General features: G+C 38.9%; 1 protein-coding gene across 4 annotated transcripts in view; it reads left to right on the top strand.

Moving 5' to 3' along the window:
- The first annotated feature begins 858 nt into the window (after positions 1–858).
- TOGARAM1 (TOG array regulator of axonemal microtubules 1) overlaps positions 859–11,262 on the top strand; it is a 37,150-nt gene continuing 26,746 nt past the window's right edge. For 2 of the 4 annotated variants that reach the window (XM_032237491.1, XM_032237482.1), the window contains exons 1-6: positions 859–1,039; positions 4,710–4,761; positions 6,536–6,670; positions 7,541–7,837; positions 9,532–9,794; positions 10,210–10,442. In XM_032237491.1, the coding sequence (XP_032093382.1) occupies positions 944–1,039; positions 4,710–4,761; positions 6,536–6,670; positions 7,541–7,837; positions 9,532–9,794; positions 10,210–10,442 (1,076 nt within the window). In that variant the 5' untranslated portion in view covers positions 859–943. The remainder of the gene's footprint in view (positions 1,040–4,709; positions 4,762–6,535; positions 6,671–7,540; positions 7,838–9,531; positions 9,795–10,209; positions 10,443–11,262) is intronic. The other 2 variants (XM_032237500.1, XM_032237508.1) reach the window with 2 other exon arrangements.

Raw genomic sequence — 11,262 nt, 5'->3', positions numbered from 1 at the left:
GTCCCGCCGCTCTCCCAACCGGGAGTCGCGCCGCTGCGCTTCGGGCTGGTCCCGTCGGAACTGCACGCGCGGCTGCTGGACCAGCACGACTACCGAGGCCGGGTGGGCGCCATGGAGCAGCTAAAGCGGGTTCTGGGAGAGGCTCCGGGGGCGGCCTTGGCCTGCTTGCCGCCGCCCAGCCTCCTCGGGCTGCTCAGCCTGCTGCGGGGCTCTGCTGGACGACTCGAACTTCAAAGTGGCGCTGGGGGCGCTGGAAGGGCTGCGCCTGCTGGCTGTCCGCCTAGGCCCGGCGGCGGGGAGCCGCTGCCGCTTGGAGCCGTTGGTGGCGGCCGCAGCCAAAGTGCTGGGCGACGCCAAGCTGGCCATCCGCCAGGAGTACCCACCAACTCTTCCTGGGCCTGATGCGGGCCGCTGGCCCTCAGCCCGTGCTGGATCTCCTGCTGCGCCCCGAGCACCTGCAGCACCGCAACTCCCGCGTCCGCGAGGTGGTCCTGGCCATCTCCATTGCTGCTCTCCTCACCTTCCCCAGCGAGGACTTCGAGCTGCCCAAACTGGTGGCCACCCTTGCTCCGGCTCTGGCCGATAGCAAGCGCCGGGTCCGTCACGCCGCCTTGGAGGCGTTTGCTGTCTTAGCCTCGGCCCTGGGGCCCGGCCGCGCCAGCCTCATCTTCAAGGCAGTGGACGTGGTTGAACTTCAGGACAATTGCGAAGGGGTCATGAGTGCCGTGCAGGCTCGGTTGGCCAGAAAAACTCTACCCAAGCTTACCGACCAGTGGTTTGTGGAGTATGCTGTCCCCCTGCCCTCCTCGGCCAACGGGCGCGGCTTTCATTTGCCTCATGGAGCGGACACAGATTGGCTCCTGGAGGGCAACCGTATCCCGAGTGCCCACAGCTACTCTGGAGAGACTGCTGGGTCTTTTACCCCTTTTGTGGACCAAGGAGTATGCCCCCGGCGTGTTTTAAGTGCTGGGAAAGGAAAACTGCCTTGGGAGAGCGAACGACCTGGGAACCAAACTTGCTTGCAAAAGGAAGTGAACCAGTAAGTAAAATCATTGTAAAGTCTGCTGCTCTTCTCCTATATCCGTGATGGCGAACCTATTGCACGCATGCCACAGGTGGCACACAGAGCCCTCTCTGTGGGCATGCCAGCCATCGCCCCAGCCCAGCTCCACCGGGCATGCACACCTGCCTCTCACCGGCCAGCTGGTTTTTGGGTCTCTGCTGCACTGGGGTGGAGTGCATGCAGGGGATTTTGCATTGCATTTTGGGGTCTTGCGCAGTGCCCCTCGTGCCCCGTTTTTGCTTCCATGTTGGTGCAGGAGGCCTTGCGCATCCCGTTTTGGGCCTGGAAAGTCTCCTGGACCAACCTGGAAACAAAAAAATGGGCGAGGGGAGGGTCAGGGCTCATGTGCGGGGGGACAGGGTAGTGTGGGTGGTCGCACACGCATGCATGGTGGTGCATGCGCAAGGGAGCAGAACACGGGTGTGTGTGTCACAAGTGCATTGCATTATGGCTGCAGGCATACAGGCGCAGTATCACACACGCTACGACAAAAAGGTTAGCCATCACTGTCCTATATGGTGTCCTCCAGGTGTCTTCCACCAGCTAGGATTTGCATTAACTTCGCTGTGTAGAGCTGAAAGGATATGGAGTGAACTTAGTTATCAGGTATGGGGAAAATAGTTTGTATTCTGTTAAAGAATGAAGACTGAAACTCTAGCTCTGTTTTTTAGCTGAAGTTCATGCTACCATTCCCAGAAATTTGAGTGAGCTAATTGAACTTACTTTTAGATATTCTTAATACTGTATGCTTGTATTTTAAATAATATTTAAGACTTTGCACTTTAATGCTGTAATAGCATAATTATGATTTAATTGTTGGAAGGTAGTCTTAGGGCCCTAGTACAATATCAGGGGGATATGATTAAATAAATTAAAAATGACATAACTCTAATTTATTCTTTCACCCAGCTCCTCAAGACTTAGCTGTCTGATCACCTGATTTAATCCTCTTAGCTACCGATACTTTCTAATGTATTTGCTGAATATGATTACCATGCTTCACAGTTAATTAGTAATGTTAATGATCTGATGGCTTTTAAAGGAAACAAAGTGGAAAATATGACATTTAGAGAGGATTGTTGCCTATGTTGAAAAAATCTGCACCACTTGCTGGCTGCTAGCTGGGCAGACTTTCTGGTACTCTTTTTAAGACCTTTTGCTTCACTGTTAAGAAGTTTTTCTGCCACTAAGGTATGCTGAGGCATCCTTTGATGATGCTCTCAAACTACTAGTTTAGTAATACGACATATAGGAGACAGCTATCTCCTCTGTCACTTTGAACTAGATCTTCACAGTCAAGTTATAAAAATTTGGGCACTTGGCAACCTGCATATATTTATGATAGTTGAGCAACCCAAGGTCTCATTGTTACCATTTGCAACCTTCTAACCTCTTCAGACAAGCAAAGTTAATGGGAGAAGCAGGATTCATTTAACAACCACATGATTCACTTAATCACTTAACACCCCATGGCAAAAAGTCATAAAATCAGGCATGGCTCACTGAACAATCACCTTGTTTAGCAATGGAAATTCTGGTTACAATTATGTCTTTAAGTCAACGAATACTTGTAGCTTGTCAAGGTTTGCACAAGTCGTGTCTTGAATTTGGAAGACTCGGTATCTATTGAAATTTGTACTGTCTCAAGAACATTGGAGGAGTGGTATTGTTATGGTCAGGCTAAAGTGATTCATCATAAATTATCAGACTTTAAGAACTCAAATAAAACTCAAATAGATGAATTTCAGTTACATGATTTGGGTATTTGCATTATCCTCCCAAACTGTGGTCTTTTATTCAAAATTTATTTTCATGCAGAACTTAACCGTTGTATGTAGGGAGGAATATTTGCATTGACAGAAAGCTGAATTATCATGGAGATTAGTTAAGGTTTAAATTCTATCATATGTTTCCTTCTGAATTTCTGCATAGAAGCATGGTGCAACAAAAATTGACAATGTATAATCACAATGTCTTGAATATGTGCTATGAAGAAGGAAATTGAAAGCTATCAGATACTCTGACTTCTGTATTCCATATTAGTGAATCATGATAAGAGGAGATGCTAGATCAGACCCAATTTTTTTAAAAAAATCTAGTCTTAATGGTTCACATGTAGAACTTGGACTTAGCAACTAATTTTCAGGAGACTGCAGGGCCTGAATTTGATAGATTTATTGAAGCTGTTGAGACTAATCAAGATTTGATTGTTCATATGTGGAAAGTGTTCTGAAAGTTTTTGAATGAAGTGATGAAGCTGCTGTTAAATTTTCTGTACAGTTCTGTTCTTCAAGCAGTTTTATACATGTCCATCCTTTATTTACAGCAGTCCCCGATCTTTTTGGCACAAGAGACTGGTTTGTCCATGGATTGGGTGGTGGTGATGAGGAGCATGCAACCTAGATCCCTTGCATATACAGTTTACAGTAGGGTTCACACTCCTATGAAAGTCTAATGCCTAGTGAACTGAGGTGGTGATGGTAGCGTTGGGGAACAGCTGCAAATACAGATGTAGCTTTGCTCGCTCGCTCACCTGCCCGTCCACAGTTCACCTCCGACTATGCAGCCTAGTCCCTAACAGGCCACAGACTGGTACCGGTCAATGGTCTGGGAGTTGGGGGACTCCTGCTTTATTAGACCTCATCCCTGGACATTTCTTTTGTGTAATATAATGGAAGTGATGCCACTATATTGCAAGTATATATTTTCCATATGATGATGCCCTTTTATTTTCCTCATCTGTTTCAGACCTATTAACATTTGTAAAATGGGAAGCTATATAAGTATGATGTATAAATAAATTAAAAAGAAGAAAAGTTCAATATCAAATTCAGTAGATAACACAATTAGGTAAAACTGATATTGACTTTGAACAATGCCTTTCTAAATAGAAAGTTCATAAGATGCAAGTGTCTTAAACCATTCAGAATAATTTCCTAATGGTCAAGCCAGTATGTTATATTGAGTATTGAAGATAAATTTTTGGATTTAAGTTAGGATAAGTTTAAAGAAAAGTAATGAACATAATTTTCACAGTCTTTAATTTTTTTAGCTAAGTTTCTCAGGTTTTAAAGAAGATTAATAATTACATTTAGATACATTCCAATGAGCTCAGTTTTGTTACAGATTAACCTAAGTAGCCCCACAGCAGTTAAAGGAATTTGTGAAGTCAGTATTGTTCATAGGAGGTCAGTAATAGCACAGACCAATACAGGAAACCAGCAGGTACAGAAATAAGTCTTTTGTAGTGATTTTTCAAAATAATAATAATATTTGCTTGATAAAGACTAATATTTGTAATAGACTATATGGTTTCTTAAGTTGACTTTCATTTCTGTATGTATTGAAATTTGCTCTGTCCTAAGAACAGTAGAGGAGTGGAGTTATGGCCAGACTAAAGTGGCTATCAAAAATTATTTTAATAATTAAAAATTATTTAAAATTCAGTTTAGTTAAATATTATTTTTGAAAACTTCAAATGTTTTCTCATATTATATCCAGGGTCTACATTCTGTGTAGTCAGTGCACTTTTTTCCTATTAATTTTGCAAGTGAAAATGTATGTAATGTGAAGTGAAATTTTGCAAGTGAAATGTATGTAAATTACATTATACCATAGTACTATTTGTCTTTTCTTTCTGTTCCAGTGCTTGACATCAAATGATTTTCTTCACTCTCCTAAATTAAGAGTTTCTCAAGGTAAGCCAGTGAAATATTAAGAATGTATAGAGCTCTTAAGAACATCAGAGTCATTCATGGTGACAAGATGATATAATAAATGGTACAGTACAGAAAGGGTTCTGCCATCCCAGGTGCCTGTTCTGCTGTCTCCTCCATTCTGTTTTATTGTGGGGCCAGAGTAAGGCAGAACAAAGCACTGCTAAGTTACTCTGAAGTGCAATTGAGCATTTTTGAAGCTGTCTCACTTAGTCATAGCTCAAAAGAATTACCGGTAGATGTTTTCTCCCCCCCACTCCCCCAATACTCGGACTGTCATCTTTAAAATATTGGGAAAACATTTTATTTAAATAGCGAAAATAGAATGAGACTGAGATGACAAGAACATCTACTGCATTGATTGCCTAGGTATTAGAAAATATGAGAATATTTTTGCAGTTTGTATGCTAACTTAATCAAAACATTTTTTTTGCATAGAAAGATGTAGGAGAAGATGATTCAGGGAATATTCCAAAGAAATACAGAATTAAAATCAACTGACATTTTAATTTTGAAAATAGCACCATGGAATTTGTTTGTTTTAATAAGCAATGCAGCTGGTTTTAATACTATATTTCTTGTTTTCCCCATCTCTGAGTGACAACTGAACCAAAAGGCAGGTGGGTTTTGTAGATATAAAAAAGAGCCAGTGAAGAATGGGAATGAATATGAGATTTGTATTTAGTATATTGATATAACTAATTTAACTTTTAAACTCTTACAGTAGTATTTTTTTAAAACACCTGTAGCTTTACCATCCTTGTTAGACTGATATAGGACCACTGGAAATTGTAAATATTAAAATGGCCCAGCAGTGGAACAGTAGTCTTTGAAGGAAAATGCAATTAATTATATAATTATTAATGTATACATTCACATGTTACATAAGGCTTGTATATTCTAATATCCTGTTGCTTGCAACTCCCAGAAATCACTGAATTCCATCTACCACTCTTGGGAGCCAATGGAGGTATCTAGAAGTAAAATACTACAAAAACTTTTACTATCAGTTGATAGTTTTATAAGAACAAATCTAGTCAAGGACATTTCTTACAGTTTACTCTGAATTTGCTAAATAGGACAAGAAGCTGTAAATTTAAATTGGCAAGTAGTACTGGGGAGGAAATTTAAAGCTGATATGTTTTGCATAGCATCTTAAAGATAAATGTTTACAATGAGATCTTTATAATGATATATAAGTTGCCCTCGACTTATGACCATAATTCAGCTCATGTGATTTTGTTCTCAGGCTTGATGTTAATATGCTTATTGATATATATGTCCCTATTGTATCTATATCAATTATCTTTCTGATTGGTTTAGTCAATGTTGCATGTTTCTTTGTGGTTATGTACATTTAATTGCTTTTATTGTTTCTGATTTTGTAAACCAAGCAGAATTTAATAAAGTGAGCAGTTATTACCAATGCAATAAATGTTATTAATTATCATTAAAATTGTATTGGAGATTTCTCGTATCTCCTACTCTGGAAACTATATATATCTGATTAAAACATATTTAAACAACATTTTGATATGCTATGAGGGAAAAGGGTTCTGTCTTTTCTGTTTTGTATAGGATGTATTATTCTGTCTTATAAAAACCCTTTGCTAGAAAATATTCAGACTTGATTTTTACAGCTTTCTTTCATGCTGTTCTCTCTACACTAAAATATATTTTAAAATTTGAATTAAACTTGTTACTATCAATGGGACATGGAAACATATCTGGCTATCTTTTGTTTTTTACTTGAAAGGTGTGATGGCCTCTCATCAGCCACATATTTCAGGAAAATCCAACCTACTTGGTTTCTCTCATAGCCGTGGGAAAAGTGGTAGTGTGGATTCTGACCTACAATTTCTAGGACTTAGCAGTCCATGGCAAGATAAAGGTATTGAATAGCATGATTTTCCTGGATTCTACTACTATTCAACATTCAGTGATAGTAGACTTTTCCTCATTACTTTTCTACTTCAGTCTGCTCCATAATGGTTCTAGTATTCATAGACACATTTGTGGATAATAATGTGTTCCATCAATATTTCAGCTATGATAGGATTACATTAGCCATACACTAATGGCTAATGGGTAATTGCAATACAGTACTAAGGTGTACAGATTTCAATATTTAGCCTAATTAGCTGGGTACAGATAACATAACTCTTTCCCTGCACTGCAGATTAAAATCCTTAATCAGATTGACTTTACCTGTGCTAAGCATAACCACCAAGTTAAAGCAGGACTTCTGTTCTTAGAAAATCTTGTGATGTCAGATTGGTTTCTGGTCTGCTTCTCTCTTAATCTTCAAATTTCTAAATTACGTTTTAATTTAATGCTTAATTACTCTGTTATTTTTGCTCATTATGACCTATGTTGGGAAAACATACTTATTTTTTTAAATAGTCTTATATCTATCCTGTTACATAGATCAGGGAAATGCAGTTTGTAGTGTTCCACATGTTGCCACATTCCAGTTGCCATTAGGCTTAGCCATTATGAATAATTATGAGAATTATAATGCTGTAATATCTGAAGAGCCAATCCCCCCTCCCTTTAAAATGTTCTGGGAAAGAAAAGTTAGCATAACCTGGTTTAATATATGGATTAACAAGTACTAAAAACACTTCTTTATAGAATTAGGAGCTCAAATAAAAATCTTCCATGCTCTTCTCCTTACAGATTGATGATCAGACATGATTGCCAGTGGTATTGTTTTTCCAGGATTATTTTATGCAAATTGTCTACTTTATGTCTTTTCCAGTGTGTACTAGCCTCAATTTTACCAACAAGCCTCAGCGGACCTTTTGTAGCCCACCTGAGCATACTTCTCCTCTCCTGGGCTGTCACACTAGCCAAGGAGCATTCATTCTTCCATCCTACCCATTTTCATCACCCAGGCACAGTCCAAAGCACACCTCTTCACCAACAGATTCACTTAAGAAATCACAAGACCATGCTGTTAATTTCTCTAATTCCTGGCCTCTTAAGAGCTTTGAAGGGCTTCCAAAACCTACACATCAGAAGAAGTTTTCCAGCCCAATATCAGGAGAGGAAGCAGGTAACATCCTTGGTAATAATCTGTGCTGTTTCCAATAATGTGCACAAAATCTGGAAATAAGATACCAAGAAAGGGGAAAAGAAAGTAGATATAAGAGAGACATTAGCAGTCAACTCCCTCTTAAGCTTTAACAACTTTTCTTCTAAGGCAGTAATTTACATTCTATGTCAATACTGTTTACCACCTAATGTCAGTTTTATCTTATTTTTCTTTGTAACAAACAAAAAGTCTGGTACTAGACTAATTTAATTTTGATACACTAGACATTTTTTTCAGCTTGCAACCAATTTATAAGAATTTGTACAAATAAAAACCATACAATTATATATTGCTGTTCTAGTCTATTGTATTTTCTTTAAAGTAGTCTTGAACTGCTTTTAAGAGAAGTACTGGTTTCAGGATTTAACACATTTCATGGGAATAGAGCTTAAAAACTGGTAAGCATTTGTTTCAGGGAGCATGCTTAAAAAGATTCTTCCACTTATGCCTAGGGATAATCATCATTATTATCGTTGTCAGCCATTCAGTCATGTCCAATCCTCAGCCACTCTATGCATTAGCATTTTCCATGCCCCTCTGTCTCACACCACCTCCTTCAGATCTGCCCTGGTCATCCCAGTGTCATCTTTTTATAGAGTCCAGCATTAAGGTAGCCCCTTCTCCTTTTTCTGCTGATCACTCCCAACATGATTGACTTTTCAAGTGAGTCAGCTCTGACAACATGACCAAAATATGACAGCCTCTGTTTGGCAATTTTGGCTTCAAGTGATATTTTTGGTGAGGTTCGGTCTAGGACTTTTGTCTTTGTTATTTTTGCAGTCCATGGGATCCGTAATAGTCACCTCCACCACCTCAGTTCAAAGGTACCCACCCTTCTCCTATCTGCCTTTTTCAGAGTCCATGTTTTGGAGCCATAAGCAGTAAATTAAAAAAAAAAATATTGCATTAACTAATCTGCATTTGGTTGTGAGGCGGATATCTTTATTTTTCTGATGTTATTCATGCCAGACATTGCAGTTCTTCCAAGTGTTATATGCCTTCTTGTCTCAGGGCTGCAGTCATCACTTTGGTCAATTTTAGAGCCCAAGAAGATAAATTCCTTCACTTTTTTGACTGTCTCATTGTCAATCTTCAATCTGACTTCTGTGTTCTCTGCAGTTGTCATTATTTTTGTTTTCTTGATGTTAATGCGCCGTCCAAATTTCTCACTTTCATCTTTGACTCTCAAGATTAACCACTCCAGTTCCTCCTTGCTTTCCGTGAGCAATGATGTATCATCTGAATATCAGAGGTTGTTGATATTCCTATCACTGATTTTAACCCCAATGCTGGATTGCTCCAAATGTGAATTTATCATAACTATTTCTGTGTACATGTTGAATAGTGTAAGTGACAGGATGCAACTTTGTTGAGTGTGTTTTTCAATCCTGAACTATTTTGTTTCTCCATATTCCGTTCTTACAGTTGGCTGCCTGGTCAGAGTACAATGACTAAATGAGCTGGATGTGGTGTGGTGATATTCCCAGTTCTTTGAGACAAGTTCCAGAGCAAAAACAAATCAGTTGAAACCTTTAGAATCTGTTGCACATAATGCAATATCTGTCTAGTTATTCCATTCTGTACTAATCAGTAAGTGCTTTTATTAGGGCATCACAGCACATTGCTAAAATGCTCTGTATAATCTCTTCATACAGACATGAAACCTCAAGATACTCCTCCTATTCAGCTAAAACCTGCCTTTGTGAGGACCCCAGCTTCAAGGAGAGGCCTGAGTGGAACAAAGCCAGTGCCTCCAATCCCTAGGGGAGTAAGCCCCTTGCCTGATAAAACAGAAATCAGTTCAATGGGACAAAAAAACGGAGAGCCAGAAGACATGTGGCTAAATGAAAGGGATAAGAAATTGGCCATTGATCTTTCAGAGTTAAATATCAGTGAAAGAGAGCTTGATGAGGAAGAGGTAGGAGTACTGATTAATAGTAAATTTGCTCTTTTTATTCTCATGGACTCCTTATGTAGTATAATTACATGGTTGACATGATGCTTTTGCCCTTTATTTATTTTATTGCATTTATTAAATTTATATGCCACTCATCTTACTATCAAGTGACTTGATGGGTAATTTATACCTATTTTTTTATCTTTTACAGTCATTGTTAGAAAGTCATGTTATAGATGATTTTAGAATTTTTGTTTACCATATTTATTAGAAAATAGATATTACCATATAGCAGAAGAACATCCACAGGAATTGAACCTTATAACCAAATAATTGTTCTATTCATTCAAATGTCCTACAACGGGGAAGTAATAGACATTGTGTGGATTTATGCTTTTCTTTACAGCATGGATTATGTATTGTTCCTTGTCTTTAGATGCATAGTTCTCTTCGGTCTCTTCGTAATAGTGCAGCTAAGAAGAGAGCAAAGTTGAACGGCAGCACTTCTGATCTTGAAAGCCCTGATTCTGTGTTGAAGCTTGATCTAACTTCAGAGTCACCTTCCTGCTTGTCATCTCCAAGTACTAGTTCTTACAGTGAAAGTGGAGTTTATAGTCTTGAGTCTGTAACGTCCCCACTGTCTACAGCACCCCAAGGGTTAAGAACAATGTGAGTTTTATTCAGAAGTTAAAAGTGATGTATGTATGTATGTATGTATGTATGTATGTATGTATGTATGTATTCGGGAAAAGATTGTGCTTCATCATTGTTTCCACTAAGCTACCTTAGTGTTGTTTAGCTACCTTAATTTGATTTCAACTAAGCAGTCAATTACTTGGAAAGGACCGATCTGGAAGTGTTCTTACACTATTTAGATCAGAGGAGCATAGCGCTAAGTCCTCCTAATCACCTCTGGGCCAATTTGTGTGTAGCCCTCAGATATTTCTAATATTTGTTAAGAAATTATAGCACCTTCTGAGTAAATAGAAGAATTTAATTTTAATTAAACACAATTCCTATTTTAAAAAGTAATGTTTTGTCTTGGCTACACTTGCTACTTTTGGAGTATATGCACTGGCCTTGTGCATTGGATTTGGAATAATGTTGTAAAACCCCTCAAAATGTTTTAACTATCTGCCACTGAGATAGCAAAAGCTTTACTTGTCAATGTCACCAATTATTGGTGAAGCATAGCTATTTATCCCATATCTAAGGAAGATGATTAATTCAGTTAAGTTTGTCTACCTTAACCAGCAGCAACCTTTTAGAATTTCATATGAGGATATTTTGAACCTTACCTATGTATACAAAGCAGTTAATCTAACACTTAGCCATGGTCCTTGAATTTAAAACTTTGAAGATAAGAATATTATAATACACATTTAGGTATTTTAATATGCCAATTGTGTTTCTGTGGCAACTTCCCCATTCCTCCCATTTACACAACAGGGAGGAACATATTAATGCAACTGTTGTAGCTTTATGACTG

This window comes from Thamnophis elegans, chromosome 1 (genome assembly GCF_009769535.1).
Source record: "Thamnophis elegans isolate rThaEle1 chromosome 1, rThaEle1.pri, whole genome shotgun sequence".
Classification (NCBI taxonomy): domain Eukaryota; kingdom Metazoa; phylum Chordata; class Lepidosauria; order Squamata; family Colubridae; genus Thamnophis; species Thamnophis elegans.
This window is presented reverse-complemented; position numbering and strand designations above follow the sequence as displayed.